General features: G+C 37.9%; 4 protein-coding genes and 1 pseudogene across 4 annotated transcripts in view; 1 reads left to right on the top strand and 4 right to left on the bottom strand.

Moving 5' to 3' along the window:
- The window catches only part of LOC139989472 (protein Fe65 homolog), a 158,783-nt gene that overhangs the window by 22,182 nt on the left and 115,120 nt on the right, over positions 1–21,481 (top strand). The window contains exon 2 of the mRNA XM_072007928.1: positions 14,180–14,240. The gene's annotated coding sequence lies outside the window, so the exon portion shown is untranslated. The remainder of the gene's footprint in view (positions 1–14,179; positions 14,241–21,481) is intronic.
- LOC139988750 (cytochrome P450 9e2-like) lies at positions 481–2,287 on the bottom strand. Its single transcript, XM_072006471.1, has one exon. It carries the CDS (start codon positions 2,199–2,201, stop codon positions 711–713), a length of 1,491 nt encoding a protein of 496 aa, XP_071862572.1. The 5' UTR covers positions 2,202–2,287; the 3' UTR covers positions 481–710.
- Positions 3,251–4,741, bottom strand: LOC139988880 (probable cytochrome P450 6a13; annotated as a pseudogene).
- On the bottom strand, positions 6,173–8,002 carry LOC139988728 (cytochrome P450 9e2-like). The gene has a single exon (XM_072006421.1). It carries the CDS (start codon positions 7,891–7,893, stop codon positions 6,403–6,405), a length of 1,491 nt encoding a protein of 496 aa, XP_071862522.1. The 5' UTR covers positions 7,894–8,002; the 3' UTR covers positions 6,173–6,402.
- On the bottom strand, positions 8,941–13,257 carry LOC139988878 (uncharacterized). Its single transcript, XM_072006665.1, has 2 exons — positions 11,669–13,257; positions 8,941–10,526 (listed from the first exon to the last, which is right to left on the bottom strand). The coding sequence occupies exons 1-2, from the start codon at positions 13,154–13,156 to the stop codon at positions 9,033–9,035; spliced, it is 2,982 nt and encodes a 993-aa protein (XP_071862766.1). The 5' UTR covers positions 13,157–13,257; the 3' UTR covers positions 8,941–9,032.

The following is a 21,481-nucleotide window of genomic DNA, read 5'->3' as shown; positions in this document are numbered from 1 at the left end:
CGTCACTTTCCGGAATGTAAAATTGCTATCTTTTGTATTTGGTAATTTGCCTGAGTCTCCATCAGGCGACGCAAGGAATTAAAAACAATTCCGATTAAGAAACGACTCAGTCAACAGGCTAATAGATGGCACATAAGTAACGAGACAACTAATACGATATACATAGAAAATGCCTATCCCTATATATTTGATACATTTGTATATATTTGACTTATCTAGCAATATAAGACAGGGGAAACCACACCGGAAACTCGTTCGAGTCCCTTCGTTCTGAAGCACAAGATATATATCAGCTCTCGACACACTCTCATAAATTCTATATATCGCATACTTTTTAATTTTTCACGTTCATACATCTTCCATGCTAATATCACGCTCAAAGTTTGCTTTACTTCTGTATAAATTCGATAATACCAAATTCCCGCTGCAAGTAAGGTGCATATAATTGCAAATCGCAATGTATTATAAAATGTACAAAAATAACAACGTTACGATCGTTTTATTTTATAATCTTCCTATTAAAAGAAGAAATAATGTAGTGACTAATACATTACGTAAAAAATTACAATATATATGTACTTTTTTATACAACACATAAAAATGTTTTATAGAATAGTACTAATACGGTAAAAATAATAATTTGATTTTATGTAGTACAATTTTGTATTCTGTAAATATTAATACAAGCATTGAAAAGTACAACGATAACTTTAAAGCTTGCTGATATATACCCAAAGACCACCATCTACTTCCATCATAACATGCATCGGCGATATTTTCAATGGGACTTGTGTTCTTGGTGATAATTCCAATTTGTAGTTACTCAGCAAACTAGCCAAACAAGCTTTCATCTGCAGCATAGCCAATCTCATTCCAACGCAAATTCTTGGACCCTCGCCGAAAGGAAGGAATGTCATTTTTTTTACAGTTTGCTTCCTTTCTTCGTTAAATCGTTCTGGATCGAAAACATCCGGATCGGTCCAATACTTTGGATCAGACTGCAGTCCCGCAATGGGTATGATTACACTCATCCCAGGTTTCATACGATAGGTCAATCCATCTGAGCCTTGCAGCACGAAGTCTTCTGTGCACGTTTTAAACATGAAACCGCCAATCGTGTGACATCTTTGAGATTCGCTAATCACTTGGTTCATATACGTCATCTCCTTCAATGCCTCGTACGTCAAACCTCCGTGTTTTTCGATCTTAGACATCACTTCGTTTCTCAGTTTTTCTTGAACGTCTGGATGAACGGCCAAGTCATATCCAATGTAAGTTAGAGTAAGACTGGACGTCTCGGTTCCATCAAGGAAGAAGGAAAGTGCATGGGCCGCTATAGTCTCTTCGTCGACTTTATCCCCTATTTTTTCCATGTCGATCATTAATTGAAGGTAGTCATTCCTGTATATCGGCTCGCTCCGTCTGATTTCTAAATTATCTGCAACAACTTTTCTAAAGAATTCCTCTAATCGTTCGGGAAGTAATTTGAGCTTCAACAGACGACCAATAGAGGGAAAGTATTGCCACGTGAAATTTGTTAGTGATGCGGTTAACGTGTTTCCAGTAAGCTTGTCGAAGGCACTGGGAGTTGTTTCATCCTCGAAACACTGACCTTCGATGCCTAAACCAGCGTTCGCTACAACTTCACCAGTGAATCTTAAGAACAACGGTTTCAACTCGACTTCGTACTTGCTCTTCGCTTCTAGTTGTCTGTTCAAAAAATCTTCGAATTTCTTACACACCCCGTTGACAGCTGCGAAAAGAACCTTCAATCTGACGTTAGAAAACGCGTAGGTTATACGTTTTCTTCCGTTCAGCCATTCTTCTCCAGTGCAGAAGAACGGATTTTTAGATAAAATAACATCCACATCTGCTGCGATTTTAGGCCTATTTTCGTGGAAGCTCGAGAAATTACTTTGCAGCACGGTTTTTACTAAATCAGGATCTCGAAGAATTAGCGATGGCTCTGTTCCGTTGTATATTCCGACCATGCTGTAATCTTTGTGCTCGTCGTATACTTTTTTGATAAATTGGGTAAAATGTATTTTTTTCCTCAGTATGGGTAACAAGTGGCCGATTATTGGAAAATACCCTTTAGCGGTAGGAATTCCATTTCTTTTCCAATGGTTGTAACTCAAATACAAATACAAACACACTAGTAGGAGGAGCCCTGTAAGGAGCGTGAAAAATGCAGACACCATATTCTACCGCAATTTTGTCAGAGCACTATTCCGAATTACAACTACTCGATCAGTCTCGAAAGCACAATGTGGAATGATGGGCGTATCGCAGTGGAATCCAGCTCAAGCTCTCATGATGGAAATCTTTCCTCCCACTCTAGTTACTATCGTGCGAGTGTGTGCGATCAAAGTATACCGTTATTTTCTGTCTTAGAAATGTAAAAGAATATTATATATCATGCCTTTACCTATATCGCTGTTATGTTTGTGTTATTTAATGATAACGTGAGTGGAAACACAAAAAGGTAAAAATATATATATATATATACATGATTGTACATGTATGTAGATAATATGATACGTATAATTCTATCATTTCAATGCCATATGGGCGTCATTAACAGGAACGGAGCTGTAAACGTTATTTCAAAATGATGCTCGTACCCTAAACGTTTGTATTATTTTCTGTCAATATCGCGTGCTAATGTAAGTAATTAATAATTGCATGGAGTGAACTAAACTTACTTACTAATATTTAATATTACAATATTTCCTAAATAAATGAACTTTAAGTAATCTATAGATAAGTAGCTTAATACTTGTTTATGGAAGTTAAATATATAAGTCTAATTGGAAGAAAATAGACTTAACCTTCATAGATTAGCTGTAAGCACACCAAGTCGCAAACTAGAAGAAAAATCTAATTATCCTAAATTATATTCCACCCGAAATCACTGAACCAATATACAAAGAATCTGAATATATATACTTACTAGTTTCGCGATAAAGTATGTTGCTAATCCCCGCGGTTGATCGAACATTGCGATCGTTTAGGGTTTGTTATATTTTTGACATGGTATGCTAACTAAGTAAGAACTAGCTATCTAGCTCGAAGTACCACCAATTAGTATGGGAAATGATTACTGGGCCCATTGCGAAGAACAGAGGATGATAAATAAACTAGCGAAGACGAGATCTAATTCGAGACAACAGGCATTTATTGGCAAGGACAAGTGACGATTACGAGTATTGACTCGGAGGAAGACAACTAGGAATTAAATGAGACAAAATTTGAAATTGTAATTTATTATCAAGTAAACAAAGATAGCAGAGATAGGCATCTGCTATTATAAGTTGTAACAGTGAAGCGATACAATAACTTCAAGTTTAGAGATATATACCCAAATTCCATCATCTACTTCGGATAAAATATGGTTTGCCGACATTTTCAACGGGATGTGGGTTTTTGGTGATAATTCCAATTTGTAATTTCTTAACAAATTAGCTAAAGAAGCCTTCACCTGTAGCATACCCATTCTCATTCCAACGCAAATATTTGGCCCCTCGCCGAAAGCAGGGAATGTCATTTTTTACATTGTCTGCTTTCTCTCATCGTTGAATCGTTCCGGATCAAAAACTTCTGGATCGTCCCAATAACTGGGATCGTTGTGCAGACCGTGAACGGATGGGAATATGTCAGTGCCAGGCTTCGCGCGATAGGTCAATCCATCGGATCCTTGGAGCTCGAACTCTTCCGTGCACACTTTATGCATGAAACCTAGAGCTGGGTGACATCTTTGAGATTCTCTAATTAATTGACTCATGATACGTCATCTCCTTCAACGCCTCGTACGTCAAACCGCCGTGTTTCTCGATCGTAGATATCACTTCGTTCCTCATCTTTTCTTGAATCTCTGGACGAGCAGCCAAATCATATCCAACGAAATTCATGGTGACACTGGATGTTCCGATACCATCAAGGTAGATGGAAACTGCATGGGCTGCTACAATCCCTTCGGCGATATGCTCTCCTGCTCTCTCCATGTCGATCATTAATTGCAGGAAATCTTTCCTAGGTATCGATTTACTTCTTCTAACTTCCAAATTTTCTGCGACGACCTTTCTGAAAAATTTATCCACGTGTTTAGGCAGGAATTTGATCTTCAACAAACGATTGACAGTAGCAAAGTGGAAGCTGATTATAGATAATAACGATTCGGCGAATGCTTCTCCAGAAAGTCTATCGAATGCATTAGGACGTTGTCTTCGAAACAGTAACCCTCGATACCTAGGCCAGCCTAAGCGCAAGCACGCGGAGCGAAATAGTGTTACAAACCTGCAATGTCTTCTCTGAATACCGCGAGGTTATTGAAAAACCTGACAGTTATAAAGTGAAATGAAAATTACTGCTATTTAATATGAAAATGTTTCTCAATTGAATAGCTTTTCTAATCTGCCGATAAATAGCTAAATGCCTTTTTGTGGAACTGGAATTATTTTGCGTAAGACACGAAACTAAAGGATACAATTAGTTACATCGAATTATATATCTTCCAAAATCACTAATGCTTTATTTAAGAAACCTATGAATACGCCTAACAGTTTTTTAACACGGCGTTTCGCGAATAAAACCTCAAGTGATACGGCCTTGAAACATGCGAGTCTACAGTTGTGACTCTATATGTGATGGTAGTGATACCACCATCATCACTTAAGTGGTTGCTTCCGTCACTAATATCGCTTGTACGTACTATGTTGTGTTTTTCTGAATCGTGCTTCATTATGTTTAACGCAGTGGCCTCTTTGAAGTAATAAGCATTATGAAAGCACGGCTAAGTAACGTCCAGATTTGTAATTTATTCTTCTTCCGTAGTGATACATCCTCAAACAGAGAGAGAGAGAGAGAGAGAGAGAGAGAGAGAGAGAGAGAGAGAGAGAGAGAGAAGTGTTCCTCTGTCCTAGACTAATGGCTAGGTTCCACGAATCCTGTTAAGTTCTCTCGCTAACTGCACGAAACCATCGGAAAACAGTTTTGTTCCCGAGAAACTCTAACTCTATTTCGTTTCGAAGTGCAGCACGCGTAATATCCGAAAGATAAGTAATGAAACAATACGTCCACAAAAATTTTCATATTTGATAGGCAACTTTCAGAAAGCAACCTTTTTATTTAATCGCGAAAAGGTATACGAAGCAATATGTAGCATTGATCGCGCTTATCTTCACAGAAGTTGTTTATTGTAACCGTTCGGAATCAGTGTTTTTTAATCTGTTAACCAGAAGAAACGGCTTCGCTGGTTACTCAAATTGCCCATTCCGTGTTTGAGGCTCCCTTTCTGCCCATTATTTATGTGTCGTTTCATTTGGTCATAAACGATTTAAATGATCGCGGTAGGTACAGGAGGAGCAGAATTGTTTGGTTCCTAACAGCGGACATACTCTAATAAATGTTTACTATCGCTTATCATTCTACATTCTGTTTCAATGCCGTTGTTTTATCACGGTATGAAAATCGCGAGATCAGTTAGGTCGTAGCGATTGATTACCACATCACTATCGTAGCACGATGTATGTATAATTGCACATCATATCTTATTTAAAATGATTTAAAACTCAATCGAAATTGATGAATCTGTAATTCCGTAATTTACCAACTGACGGTGTAATAAAGTAACAAAACAATCAGAATCTCTTATTTCTTTGTCTGTAAAAGTTACGTCACTTTCCGGAATGTAAAATTGCTATATTTTGTATTTGGTAATTTGCCTGAGTCTCCATCAGGCGACGCAAGGGATTAATAACAATTCCGATTAAGAAACGACTCAGTCAATAGGCTAATAGATCGCACATAAGTAACGAGACAACCAATACGATATACATAGAAAATATAGAATGTGTATGTGGACATCCATCTCTATATATTTGATACATTTGTATATATTTGACTTACCTAGCAATATAAGACAGGGGAAACCACACCGGAAACTCGTTCGAGTCCCTTCGTTCTGAAGCACAAGATATATATCAGCTCTCGACACACTCTCATAAATTCTATATATCGCATACTTTTTAATTTTTCACGTTCATACATCTTCCATGCTAATATCACGCTCAAAGTTTGCTTTACTTGTGTATAAATTCGATAATACCAAATTCCCGCTGCAAGTAAGGTGTATATAATTGCAAATCGCAATTTATTATAAAATGTACAAAAATAACATCGTTACGATCGTTTTATTTTGTAATCTTCCCCTTAAAAGAAGAAATAATGTAGTGACTAATACATTACGTAAAAAATTACAATATATATGTACTTTTTTATACAACACATAAAAATGTTTTATAGAATAGTATTAATACGGTAAAAATATTAATTTGATTTTATGTAGTACAATTTTGTATTGTGTAAATATCAATACATGCATTGAAAAGTACAACGATAACTTTAAAGCTTGCTGATATATACCCAAACACCACCATCTACTTCCAACATAAAATGCTTCAGCGATATTTTCAATGGGACTTGTGTTCTTGGTGATAATTCCAATTTGTAGTTACTCAGCAAACTAGCCAAACAAGCTTTCATCTGCTGCATAGCCAATCTCATTCCAACGCAAATTCTTGGACCCTCGCCGAAAGGAAGGAATGTCATTTTTTTTACAGTTTGCTTCCTTTCTTCGTTAAATCGTTCTGGATCGAAAACATCCGGATCGGTCCAATACTTTGGATCAGACTGCAGTCCCGCAATGGGTATGATTACACTCATCCCAGGTTTCATACGATAGGTCAATGCATCTGAGCCTTGCAGCACGAAGTCTTCTGTGCACGTTTTAAACATGAAACCTCCAATCGTGTGACATCTTTGAGATTCGCTAATCACTTGGTTCATATACGTCATCTCCTTCAATGCCTCGTACGTCAAACCTCCGTGTTTTTCGATCTTAGACATCACTTCGTTTCTAAGTTTTTCTTGAACGTCTGGATGAACGGCCAAGTCATATCCAATGTAAGTTAGGGTAAGACTGGACGTCTCGGTTCCATCAAGGAAGAAGGAAAGTGCATGGGCCGCTATAGTCTCTTCGTCGACTTTATCCCCTATTTTTTCCATGTCGATCATTAATTGAAGGAAGTCATTCCTGTATATCGGCTCGCTTCGTCTGATTTCTAAATTTTCTGCAACAACTTTTCTAAAGAATTCCTCTAATCGTTCGGGAAGTAATTTGAACTTGAACAAACGACCAATAACGGGAAAGCATTGCCAGATTACAGTTGTTAGTGATGCGGTTAACGTGTTTCCAGTAAGCTTGTCGAAGGCACTGGGAGTTGTTTCATCCTCGAAACACTGGCCTTCGATGCCTAAACCAGCGTTCGCTACAACTTCACCAGTGAATCTTAAGAATAGCTGTTTCAACTCGATTTCGTACTTGCTCTTCGTTTCTAGTTGTCTGTTCAAAAAATCTTCGAATTTCTTACACACCCCGTTGACAGCTACTAAAAGAACCTTCAATCTGACGTTAGAAAACGCGTAGGTTAGACGTTTTCTTCCGTTCAGCCATGCGTCTCCAGTGCAGAAGAACGGATTTTTAGATAAAAGAATATCCACATCCGGTGCGATATCATGCCTGTTTTCGTGGAAGCTCGAGAAATTACTTTGCAGCACAGTTTTTACTAAATTAGGATCTCGAAGAATTAGCGATGGCTCTGTTCCGTTGTATATTCCGACCATGCTGTAATCTTTGTGCTCGTCGTATACTTTTTGGATTAATTGGGCAAAGTGTATTCTTTTCATCAATACGGGTAACAAGTGGCCGAAGATTGGAACATACCCTTTAGCGGTAGGAATTCCATTTCTTTTCCAATGGTTGTACCTCAAATACAAATACAAACACACTAGTAGGAGGAGCCCTGTAAGGAGCGTGAAAAATGCAGACACCATCTTCTACCGCAATGTTGTCACAGCACTATTCCGAATTACAACTACTCGAACAGTCTCAAAAGCACAATGTGGAATGATCGTCGTATTGCAGTGGAATCCAGCTCAAGCTCTCATGAGAGAAATCTTTCCTCCCACTCTACTTACTATCGTGCGAGTGTGTGCGATCAAAGTATACGGTTATTTTCTGTCTTAGAAATGTAAAAGAATATTATATATCATGCCTTTACCTATATCGCTGTTATGTTTGTGTTATTTAATGATAACGTGCGTGGAAACACAAAAAGGTAAATATATATATATATATACATGATTGTACATGTATGTAGATAATATGATACGTATAATTCTATCATTTCAATGCCATATGGGCGTCATTAACAGGAACGGAGCTGTAAACGTTATTTCAAAATGATGCTCGTACCCTAAACATTTGTATTATTTTCTGTCAATATCGCGTGCTAATGTAAGTAATTAATAATTGCATGGAGTGAACTAAACTTACTTACTAATATTTAATATTACAATATTTCCTAAATAAATGAACTTTAAGTAATCTATAGATAAGTAGCTTAATACTTGTTTATGGAAGTTAAATATATAAGTCTAATTGGAAGAAAATAGACTTAACCTTCATAGATTAGCTGTAAGCACACCAAGTCGCAAACTAGAAGAAAAATCTAATTATCCTAAATTATATTCCACCCGAAATCACTGAACCAATATACAAAGAATCTGAATATATATACTTACTAGTTTCGCGATAAAGTATGTTGCTAATCCCCGCGGTTGATCGAACATTGCGATCGTTTAGGGTTTGTTATATTTTTGACATGGTATGCTAACTAAGTAAGAACTAGCTATCTAGCTCGAAGTACCACCAATTAGTATGGGAAATGATTACTGGGCCCATTGCGAAGAACAGAGGATGATAAATAAACTAGCGAAGACGAGATCTGATTCGAGACAACAGGCATTTATTGGCAAGGTGAAGTGACGATTACGAGTGTTGACTCGGAGGAAGACAACTAGGAATTAAATGAGGCATAATTTGAAATTGTAATTTATTATCAAGTAAACAAAGATAGCAGAGATAGGCACCTGCCATTTATAAGTCGTAACAGTGAAGCGATACAATAACTTCAAAGTTTAGAGATATATGCCCAAATTCCATCATCTACTTCGGATAAAATATGGTTTGCCGACATTTTCAACGGGATGTGGGTTTTTGGTGATAATTCCAATTTGTAATTTCTTAACAACGTAGCTAAACAAGCCTTCATTTGTAGCATTGCCATTCTCATTCCAATGCAAATTCTTGGCCCCTCGCCGAAAGGAAGAAATGTCATTTTTTCTATTGTCTGCTTTCTCTCATCGTTGAATCGTTCCGGATCGAAAACTTCTGGATTAACCCAATATGTAGGGTCAGAGTGCAATCCATGAACGGATATGAATATTTCGGTGCCAGGTTTTGCGCGATAGGTCATTCCATCTGAGCCTTGCAGCTCGAACTCCTCTGTGCACACTTTATGCATAAAGCATATAGCTGCGTGACATCTTTGAGATTCGCTAATCACTTGATTCATATACGTCATGTCTTTCAATGCCTCGTACGTCAAATCTCCGTGTTTTGCGATCGTAGATAACACTTCGTTTCTCAACTTTTCTTGAATGTCTGGATGAGCAGCCAAGTCGTATCCAACGAAACGTAAGGTAGCACTGGATGTTTCGACTCCGTCACCGAAGAAAGAAACTGCATGAGCCGCTAGAACCTCTTCATCGATATGCTCCCCTGTTTTTTCCATGTCGATCATTAATTGTAGGAAATCATTCCTAGGTACTGGTTCGTTTCTTCTGATTTCCAGATTTTCTGTGACGATATTTCTAAAGAATTGGTCCAGTCGTTTAGGCAGAAGTTTGATCTTCAAGAAGCGATTGATAGATGGAAGGTAGGATCTAATTATAGATAATAATGATTCCGCCAATACATTTTCAAAAAGTTGATGGAAGGCATTTGTATTTCGTTCATCATCGAAGCAGTGGCCTTCGATGCCAAATCCAGCGTTTGCCACAACTTCACCAGTGAATCTTAAGAATAACGATTTCAGTTCGACTTCGTACTTGTTGTTTTTCTCTAGCTGTTTGTTCAGGAAATTTTCAAATTTCTTGCACACTCCAGTGACAGCTGCGAATAGAATCTTCAATCTGACGTTAGAAAACGCGTAGGTTAGTCGTTTCCTTCCGTTCGACCACACGTCTCCGTAACAGAAAAACGGATTTTTGGATAATAGAGGATCTACTTCCGGGTCGATTTTCCACCCATTTTCGTGGAAGCTCGTGAAATTACTTTGCAGCACAGTTTTCACTAGATTAGGGTCCCGAACAAGTAACATTGGTATTATTCCTTTGTACATACCGACCATGCTATAATCTTTGTACTCTTTGTATGCTTTTTGAATTAATTCGGCAAAATTCATTCTTCCCGTCATTAGAGGTAACAGGTGACCCAAGATTGGAATACATCCTTTGACAGTTGGAATTCCATTTTTCCTCCAATGGTTGTGTCTCAAATACAAATACAAACACACTAGTAGGAGGAGCCCTGTAAGGAGCGTGAAAAATGCAGACACCATATTCTACCGCAATGTTGTCAGAGCACCATTCCGAATTACAATTACTCGAACAGTCTCGAAAGCACAATGTGGAATGATCGTCGTATTTCAGTGGTATTCAGCTCAAGCTCTCATGAGGGAAATCTTACCTCCCACTCTACTTATTATCGTGCGAGTGTGTGCGATCAAAGTATACGGTTATTTTCTGTCTTAGAAATGTAAAAGAATATTATATATCATGCCTTTACCTATATCGCTGTTATGTTTGTGTTATTTAATGATAACGTGCGTGGAAACACAAAAAGGTAAATATATATATATATATATACATGATGGGACATGTATGTAGATAATATGATACGTATAATTTTATCATTTCAATGTCATATGGGCGTCATTAACAGGAACGGGGCTGTAAACGTTATATCAAAATGATGCTCGTACCCTAAACGTTTGTATTATTTTCTGTCAATATCGCGTGCTAATGTAAGTAATTAATAATTGCATGGAGTGAACTAAACTTGCTTACTAATATTTAATATTACAATATTTCCTAAATAAATGAACTTTAAGTAATCTATAGATAAGTAGCTTAATACTTGTTTATGGAAGTTAAATATATGATTCCAATTGGAAGAAAAATAGATTTAACCTTCACAGATTAGCTATAAGCACACCAAATCACACACTAGAAGAAAAATCTAATTATTCTAAATTATATTCCCTTCGAAATCACTGAACCAATATGCAAAGGATCCGTATATATATACTTACTAGTTTCGCGATAAAGTATGTTGCTAATCCCCGCGGTTGATCGAACATTGCGATCGTACTGGGTTTGTTATATTTTTGACATGATATACTGACTAAGTAAAAACTAGCTATCTAGCTCGAAGTACCACCCACTAGTATGGGAAATGATTACTGGGCCGATTGCTAAGAACAAAGGATGATAAATAAACTAGCGAAGACGAGATCTAATTCGAGACAACAGGCATTTATTGGCAAGGACATGTGACGATTACGAGTGTTGATTCGGAGGAAGACAACCACGAATTAAATAAGGAAAAATTTGAAATTGTAATTTATTATCAAGTAAACAAAGATAGCAGAGATAGGCACCTGCCATTTATAAGTCGTAACAGTGAAGCGATACAATAACTTCAAAGTTTAGAGATATATGCCCAAATTCCATCATCTACGTCGGTTATAATATGGTTTGCCGACATTTTCAACGGGATGTGGGTTTTTGGTGATAATTGCAAATTGTAATTTCTTAACAACGTAGCTAAACAAGCCTTCATTTGTAGCATAGCCATTCTCATTCCAACGCAAATTCTTGGCCCCTCGCCGAAAGGAAGAAATGTCATTTTTTCTATTGTCTGCTTTCTCTCATCGTTGAATCGTTCCGGATCGAAAACTTCTGGATTAACCCAATATGTAGGGTCAGAGTGCAATCCCTGAACGGATATGAATATCTCGGTGCCAGGTTTTGCGCGATAGGTCATTCCATCTGAGCCTTGCAGCTCGAACTCCTCTGTGCACACTTTATGCATGAAGCATATAGCTGCGTGACATCTTTGAGATTCGCTAATCACTTGATTCATATACGTCATGTCTTTCAATGCCTCGTACGTCAAATCTCCGTGTTTCGCGATCGTAGATAACACTTCGTTTCTCAACTTTTCTTGAATGTCTGGATGAGCAGCCAAGTCGTATCCAACAAAACGTAAGGTAGCACTGGATGTTTCGACTCCGTCACCGAAGAAAGAAACTGCATGAGCCGCTAGAACCTCTTCATCGATATGCTCCCCTGTTTTTTCCATGTCGATCATTAATTGTAGGAAATCATTCCTAGGTACTGGTTCGTTTCTTCTGATTTCCAGATTTTCTGTGACGATATTCCTAAAGAATTGGTCCAGTCGTTTAGGCAGAAGTTTGATCTTCAAGAAGCGATTAATAGATGGAAGATAGGATCTAATTACAGATAATAATGATTCCGCGAATACATTTTCAAAAAGTTGATGGAAGGTATTTGTATTTCGTTCATCATCGAAGCAGTGGCCTTCGATGCCAAAACCAGCGTTTGCCACAACTTCACCAGTGAATCTTAAGAATAACGATTTCAGTTCGACTTCGTACTTGTTGTTTTTCTCTAGCTGTTTGTTCAGGAAATTTTCAAATTTCTTGCACACTCCAGTGACAGCTGCGAATAGAATCTTCAATCTGACGTTAGAAAACGCGTAGGTTAGTCGTTTCCTTCCGTTCGACCACACGTCTCCGTAACAGAAAAACGGATTTTTGGATAAAAGAGGATCTACTTCCGGTTCGATTTTCCACCCATTTTCGTGGAAGCTCGTGAAATTACTTTGCAGCACAGTTTTCACTAGATTAGGATCCCGAACAAGTAACATTGGTATTATTCCTTTGTACATACCGACCATGCTATAATCTTTGTACTCTTTGTATGTTTTTTGAATTAATTCGGCAAAATTCATTCTTCCCGTCATTAGAGGTAACAGGTGGCCCAAGATTGGAATACATCCTTTGACAGTTGGAATTCCATTTCTCTTCCAATGGTTGTGTTTCAAATACAAATAGAAACATAATAACAAGAAAGCTCCAACGAGAAGCGTAAAAAATAGATAACTCATCTTTTGCCAGCAGAAACGATGTTGTTAAAATACTATTCCGAGTCACAGTTACTCTTGAACTCGCGAGTGCGCAATGTACAATGATAAGTATTCGAGAGCAATCCATCTTAAACCATCGTACTTCGTGTGTTTCCCCTACTCCGTTTCCTATAGTGTGTATTATATACAGTCGTACTCCTGATTTCTTGTTGTTTACTCTAAAAACAAAATATATCAACTAGTCATGCGTTCTATAATGCGTTTATCTATTTGTGATTTACTTTTATATTCTGCTGTGATAACACACTAAAATAGAATACAGTACATGTATAAATCGCTGATGCTGCATTATGTATTATGTGGCCGATACGGTATTAGTAGTTGTATCATTTCAATATATATATATTTCAATGATCATATAGGCACCAATGCAAGGAATAAAATTTTAAGCGTTATCAGTATCGAAATGTTGTGGTAGTTTATTAATCTGTATTACTGCGTCCCAATATCGTGTACTAATTTTAAAGATCTAAAAATTGTATTGAGTGAAATTAATTAAATTACTTTCATTTGAAATTAAGGTATTTCCTAAGTTTTTCTAACCATTCTATGATTGACTAGCTTGATCCTTTCTTGTGGAAGTTAAATATATGAAAAAATATATGGTCACTTTCAAAATAAAGATAAATTATATACTTTCTTGAATGCTGTACAGTTATACCAAGGAGTAAAAGAAGAAACTAATTACATCAAATTATGTACTTGTTGAAATCAGTTAATCTTTATACAAGAAGTTTATTGATATGTTAAACAATTTCGGAGATGATCATGTGTCTCAATTTAAATGGGTCAATTTACATAAATAAAATAAATTAGGCTTCAAGTGCTTCGACATTGAAAAATTCAAGCCTAAAGCTTGAACACTATCTGTTACTGTAATGGATCAGCCATTATTTAATTGAATTCTTACGTCATTGCTATCTCCTCTGCGTGTTAGTTCTTATTTAAATTGTGCATTGAGTGTAACTATATTTTCTGTTACAGCTCTACCGTGTTTAAAGCTGTGGTCTTTTCGAAGCTGTGAAGTTTATGAAAATTACGGTAGGTAATGCGCACATTCGTAATTTATCCTATTTCAAATATGGGACACACTCTTTACTCTTTCTACGACATGGATATTAATAATTACATTACGTATGGTGACGCCTAAGATGAGAAATTAATACTACTATATTTGACATTTTTCTTATATCTCCTTCAGACAATACAGTTAAAGTTAAGTGACAATCCAATCGATAAATGAAATTATTTTTTAAACTCAAATCTTGAAAGAACAATTTAATTTAATAGCGAAGGAGACCGATCTCTCGGCGAATTTTGTGCTCGTGGAAGTCTGCTAAATGGAGCTTAGACCCAGATCGCTTCCGATAAGGTGTCCTCTCGCCTCTCTTTACCTCGCTGGTCTTTGCCAAAGGCAGCCTCTGGTAATTAAGTCGAGCCCACAGCAACGTCGCTTCCATTGTGTTGGGCAAATGGGCTGTTTAGCCCGGACACATGACTTCATCCCCCTGTTATTGTGCATGTACCAACGCAATCGATCACCACCCTTGCTTTATTCTCAACCCCACCATCCTCCATCTCTTCTCCCTCTCTTTTTCTTCTTCGACTTTCCACCGATTCTGTTCCAACCCTCTTTTTCTCTGGGCTAATTCTGCCCTCCTTTCCATCAACCTCGATGTCTCGTCGGGCCTTCGATAATCGCGTAACATTAGATCGGAACGTTTAAACGAACAGGTAAAAAAAAAAAGTACTCCGAAAGTTGATTCGAACGAACTCGGTTTGTCGTAATACGGAAAAGATAGACACTCGTCTCGTAGCCGAATGACAAAAACTCCCGTGTCAGTCTCTGTGCTGAAACCCTAGAAACATCCGGACGGAGGATTTGCTAGAACAAGTTTCCAGTTTCGAGTCGAATCTGGCCGAATGAAACGTGATTCGACGGTAATAATACATGGTGTATGTTTTCCCTTTTTCGAGTACATGCCGTCAAACAGTCTAGGCACAGATTACACACGAGAGGAAAACGAAAATATTGTTCCATGAAGATACATTTTGTTTGTGTCGGCCAAGTGGCGCTCTGTCATCTCTTTGTACGTGTATACGACCACCTCTGTTAAAGTATACCCGACTGAAAGATGGGAAATCCAGTTGAAACGAATTCAGGAAAATTCTCTCCAAGGAGTGGACGACGATTCGTGCTGCTTCCCCGCAAGAGTTTCTGCGAGCTCTTTGACACCGGATGCTTTGAAAACGTGCGACGAATATCTAAAATATGTCACTTTAGCGGTAACTATTTCCTTGGATATAAGCAGCACTTTTTGACACTATAGAGGCGGAATTACTCCTCGTTCGAGATCGTGTTTTTTCCAGATTTTCATTCGAAGCATGAGATCTTTCCATACATACATACGTTACATACATAAAGTAACTAAATACTTCGGAATTTTTATGTTTATTTAGATAAAAGAAATTTGCTCGTTATATTTTTGAAAGACACGTTTGGCCACAAATTCATTCAAACTTGTTTGCAATTATATCTTCCGTTGTTTTGTGTTAACTTTCAAGTTGTTATATTCCGGAGAAATAGCAGACAGCTCATAACTTCGGAGCGTCGAACGAATCTAGTTTCGCGAGAAACTTTGGCGACACGGTGAACTTTCGCGACACGTTGCGAATATTTCACGTACGTGAAAAGAATGTAGGATGTGACTGGTTGGTTATTCTGTAGGTCGAGAATGGAAAACGAGATGGTTCCGCAATTGATGACAATCGGTATCAATTACCATCGACCACGTACGATTGTCTTCATGTAAGACGGATATTGAGCGCTCCATCGACGGTGCCCCTTGTCCTTAAACCACGTTTCCATCGATCAGATGTGGTTTGGGAACCACCTGACGCTTCGAGGATCTGCCTCGTTCCTGAGGAATTACACGATGTTCACCACAGATGCATCGATCCTTCGGTAAATAATGGCCTCCCGAACTAAGGAATCTTGTTACGAATTCTTAAAGCGATAAATCAACCGACGCTAAATACAACGTTCCGACGTTGTGAATTTGTGAAAAACGAACGATGGATGTCTAATTGGAAAAAAATGTTAACTAGAATCTTTCTTTGCATTATGAAACATCGTTGGCGGAGCAATTGCTGCTTTAATAAATTTATGACGTATGGAAGTTGGTTACAATTATGCGCTTTCAAATTAATAGTGTAATTATTCACGGCCGGTGATATGCGTCGCGCTTTCCACAAAATGTAATAAAGTAGACAGGTGGTTTTCAATGCGCCTGGCAACCGACCTCTGAAATGTCCGACAGAAAATAAAGCTCTGATATGTCGGTGTTGAAGCTAATAACTTAATTTACAATGTAATCAGATCATTTTTACTAACAATAACGTGAAACACTTTCATGTTTTTGTTCTGGAACAGTATTAGATATGAAACAATCTTATTTTGAATAAGACGTATGTGACCTATGTGTTTAATACGTTATATAATGTCTAATATGATACGATGTTGTGTGAAGTAATCTTATCTTGTTATACACACATTCGTAAAGAATGGAATATAATTTTCCTTATCAAGGAACTATAAATATAAGTATCTTTTTCACGGCTATTCATTTCGACTCATCGAAATCAGAAATTAAATCGACAAGCAGAATCTGATTCTCTGACATAAGAGACATTTTATTATATCATATTATAAGGATACATTTAAGGATAAAGAAGTTAATTCTGAGAGAATTTTCGATCAAATGGGCATTAATCTACATATTACTATGAATGTCGAGCGTATTTGCATTCCTCAGACGAATATTCTCAGACTCAGCATCTTCAAATACCCTGACGACGTCATCCTTGTAATTCTATAATGATTTGAACTATAAAATATTTATATTTACTAAATAACTGTGACTAAATATTTATAATTACACAAAAACAGTTTATATTTACGAAATAAACACTAATATTATATTATTATTTATTATTACGGATACACACACACACACACACACACACACACACACACACACACATATCTGTTTAATATATCTGTTTTTGCGTAAATATAAATATAAATATTTTATAGAAATGTTATTGATAAATTTATTTTTCTTGACCATCATACACAGCGTATCTTTCCACTTATCAATTGAACGCTGCTTGGTAACACGTGGCAATGACTTGCATGAATCTCTACGCAGTTATGGTTCATATCAAACAGAAATATTAAATCATTATTAGAATGACTTGCCATAAATTTTTTATCCAACATTGATTACATGAAGGTTAAGAATTGTTTTTGCAAGTTAATCTGTGTATTTGTACATCTTTCAATCTTTCACAAATACATAAGCATCAGCAATCTATTTGTAAAAAATCCATTCCCTCAGTGATTCGATCGACTTCGATTCGATCGTGTGTCTTCTTCGAAATTCTGATACGAAGGTATCTTCCATCTGGCACGTGCAGCATAATTTTCTTATATTTCATTCAGTGGCATCCTGGATAAAGATACGGTTTGGCGAGCAACCTTTGCCGATTTATTTCGACACCAAATCCGACAGAGTACTGCGACAATTTCGGGGTAGCCTCTTAGCCACGCAAGGCTTACGATAGCTGAGTTTTCTCTGCGTTCGTTCTGAGAACCGTAAACTAGAACAAGCTGCCGTGCCCTCTCTGTCTTCTCTCGAGTGTGACGAAGTGGTCTAGAGTTCACTCTCCTCTCTTTGCATTCAGAAGTCTCTCTTTCTGTCCATCCTCTTTTGCCGTTACTTCCCTTGTCGTTTCTCCGTCCAATGTTCATGGATTTTAAAATTACGCCGAGGTCATCTTTCGAGTGTGTCGCACTCGCAACAAGTTCTCCGCTACTTTAAAGTCGATCTGTTTAATCCTCGATCGTTAACGTTGTATCGTGGATAATCCACAAGATTTCGGAATGAAATACTTAATTTTAAAATAACTCGCTTTAATTTTTCTTCTGTATTTTATATATAAGCATCATGGTGTGCAGTATAAAGTACAGAGAAAATTAAATAAAATGAAACATAGTGAAAGTTAAATCGAATCTAATCACCTACGAACTAACAATCAAGGATTAATTCGATATTCCATAGGTCTCGTTTTCTCTCGTCTCGTATTTTATGATCAACGGAGAAACGAATTAATGATAAATAACAGAAATTAGAAATATTTGGAAATATTTCCATATACGTGAGATAAACGACGATCATCGAGTTTAAACGAGCGGAACGATTTTTGAAAAGTTACACTACGGGAGTGGAAGCTAACTCTAGACATATTAGCGTTGGCTGGCGATGTCGTATCGTGCACAAAAGAGCGCCACTAGGGCGGAGGGAACAGAGTGAGGTCAGTGCATTTTATCGGGCGTATTTTCACGGAGCGGCAACACGAGCTCGCGGCCAACAGCATGAATGTTTGATGGAGCGAGTCAGATCGCTCGGAAGTAGCAGAGTTGCTTCTCTCTCCAATATTAGCCATGATAACGTCACTCGTCGATCAAAATGAAAGGTCCGCTCTTGTGCGGGAAGCCACGGGAAGAGAAAAAGATCAAATGAATAAGTGACTGACAGAAAAAATCCGGGATAGAAACGATAGGTAGAATCACGATCCCTGCGAAGCTGCAGTTTCAAACATTAAAAACTCGATTGTTTCCTTGTCCAGTCATTTTTCTTGTTTACCGCATCGTGACTAAAGGGAAAAAAGAAGAAGAAGAAAAAAAAAAGAAATAGACGAATCGTGATTAAGCGAAAATTCATTCGTTCGTTTCAAGGTCTATTTCATTCTCCGTAATTGCTTTGGATATATTTATCATTTGTGTATCATTCAAGAAAATTACGAGTCAGAAAATTTATGCCTGAATGTCGTGTAGATAAGAAAGCGAGGACAGATCGTAGAACAAGCTGCATGCTAGTACGAGATATACCTAGCATGGCGCCAGGTTGAGAAACTCTGTGCTGGCGCCAGGTTGGCTGGAACCTGACACGCGATCAATCAACCCGCTGCCCTGTCCACTAGCCGGGTTTACCTGCTGGTTTACCTCATCACTTTAGTTTGAATTCGCGCTCTAAATGCGCTGCATAATTTCTGCCTGCAGAACGGAACTAAACAGAAACTTTTAATTAAAATAGCGAGCAGTTTGTTCGTCCGAAAGGTACGGCGAATTTAACGAACGTAGTTATGTACGAACGCCCTCTCAATTAAAAAACTCTTCCAATGATTCTCGAACAATAAAACGTTTAGACGAAGCTTTAGCGCTTATTAAATAAAGATTAACGATCACTTGTTCACTAATTTACTACATTAAGATACTTTATTCAAATTGACGTAAGTTTCTCCACTTGTTCGACCCTTTCTTCGATGATGTTGATCTGTAACCTCTGCTAACATCGACTATCTGATATAATTTGTACCCTAATTTTCTTCTTACGACGATGACGCGTAAGAAATTCCAGTTCATTAAAACGCGAAATATACTCGATGCATTTGTGAATTTAGACCAACGATAACTTTCTTACAAATTTACATACGTACCAAGAAATCGTGCTCGACCGACGTAAATACACCGATCTTTCCATGATGTCATTTTCTAATCTCTACTAACATCGAGATCTTAATATAGTTTGTATCCTAATTCTCTTCTAACGATGACACGTAAGAAATTCCCACTCAATGAAACGTCAAATATATTCAATATATTCGGGTATCTGCGTTAGGGAACTGCAAAGTAGCATCCTTGCTCCTAGCTAACTATGTATATCCTCGTGTAAATTCACCTTCCGCGAGGATAATCTCGACTCAATGGCAAATCCCATTGCCAAGCGATCGCGATATCAAAACCCACTTCTATGTAATGGTCTGTCGTTAGTCGCCGATCGAAACACGATACTGCTTGCCCACGTCCATTCCGTTGGTATTCATATTAATTCCTCGGATATTGTTTTCGGTAACGAACGTCGACTGCGCAGATACAGTAAAATGGAATCGAGTCACATGATTCATCCTTGGTGGGCAAGATCAACGTCCTTGAATTATTTCCAACGTCATGCGTTCTGCGTAAACGCCGTTTAGTCTGTTTCAAGTTTTCCGGTTTGCACGTCAAAGTGAAAAATAAGACTCGTGTCTTTTCTTTCTCGTTTAACAGGAATCGTAGCTCGCGCGAGGATGTAAAATTAGATCAAGTAGGACCAAGGTAACTTCCTGTTGTAACGCGAGAACGAATAGAAGACGAAAGGAAAAACGCGATGGGAAATGCGGGTTAGATGTTGCGAACCGTTTTATTTTCATTGGTGAGCGTAGTTAGCGCGTGTCGCGAGAAAAAGGCGCGCGAAAGTACCGTCTTACCTCGTACGAAGTAAAATCTCATTTGGTCGAAGAACGAAAGGCGTGTATGTGTATATATAGGAGCGGCCAGACAGGATAAAATTACGTCGAGTCTGTCGTCTTTACGAGGTACGCCATGGCGACAGGGCGTCGTACGGCCGGTGTAACAAGCAGAAACCAGTAAATTACGTCTTGGCTTACCTGGCCGCTGTTGCACACGGCGAAATCCATTTCGGCCCCGGCCGCGTATCTCTTGGCCCGAAAGGTTCTCTGAACCCTGAAATCTTAATTCGAGTGGAAAGCTTCCAGCGATGAGATCGAAGGAACAACACGTTGTTCCTGCGAGATTGACAAAGATAATAGAAAAATTGCAAAGAAACGAAAGAAATAAAATGTGGAATAAAAGAGTCTATCGTTGTTTTATAAAGACGATGATTACTAGAAAGTCAATGGGAAATGCGTTGGAAAGATACGCATCGACCGAAGGTTTTCGTCCTGCTTCAGAAAATAAAGTCTATTTCCCTTTACGGCGCGAAATATCTGCAGAGATAGAGAGAACGAAGGCGCGAAGAACTAGAAACCTATTTGCATTCAAATCAAAAATCTTAATGACGAGATTCTTGTCGGCACGGGACTCGTCTTCGATTTAGAAGATTTCGTCTTTTCCTTGGAGCTAAGGGGGAGCAAATGACATCCCTCTTATCGAGTCGACTAGCTACTTTTAGACGCTATATGCAGTCAGATAAAAAATCCGTTCAACTTTCTCGTCGATAGAACTCCTATCTTCGCTCGTTCTTCTAGTTTTTCTCCTTTCTTTTTTTTTTTTTTTTGTTCGTTTCTATTTGATGTTTGACGTAGTGTGTGTTCATAGTATCGCACATAAATCGAAGCGACGAGTTTGGAAAACTGTATGTTGTTCTTTTTCGGTCACGCGCG

Source organism: Bombus fervidus, chromosome 7 (assembly GCF_041682495.2).
Source record: "Bombus fervidus isolate BK054 chromosome 7, iyBomFerv1, whole genome shotgun sequence".
NCBI lineage: Eukaryota > Metazoa > Arthropoda > Insecta > Hymenoptera > Apidae > Bombus > Bombus fervidus.
The sequence above is the reverse complement of the archived record's forward strand: the minus strand, read 5'-3'. Positions and strand labels throughout refer to the sequence as shown.

Excerpts from the sequence above, each read along its gene's own strand:
- LOC139988750 (XM_072006471.1), bottom strand. The coding sequence starts at position 2,201 with ATGGTGTCTGCATTTTTCACGCTCCTTACAGGGCTCCTCCTACTAGTG.
- LOC139988728 (XM_072006421.1), bottom strand. The coding sequence starts at position 7,893 with ATGGTGTCTGCATTTTTCACGCTCCTTACAGGGCTCCTCCTACTAGTG.
- LOC139988878 (XM_072006665.1), bottom strand. The coding sequence starts at position 13,156 with ATGAGTTATCTATTTTTTACGCTTCTCGTTGGAGCTTTCTTGTTATTA. Across the intron at positions 10,527-11,668 it reads GGGCATATATCTCTAAACTT|AATATGGTGTCTGCATTTTT; the intron begins TGAAGTTATTGT and ends ACATTGCGGTAG.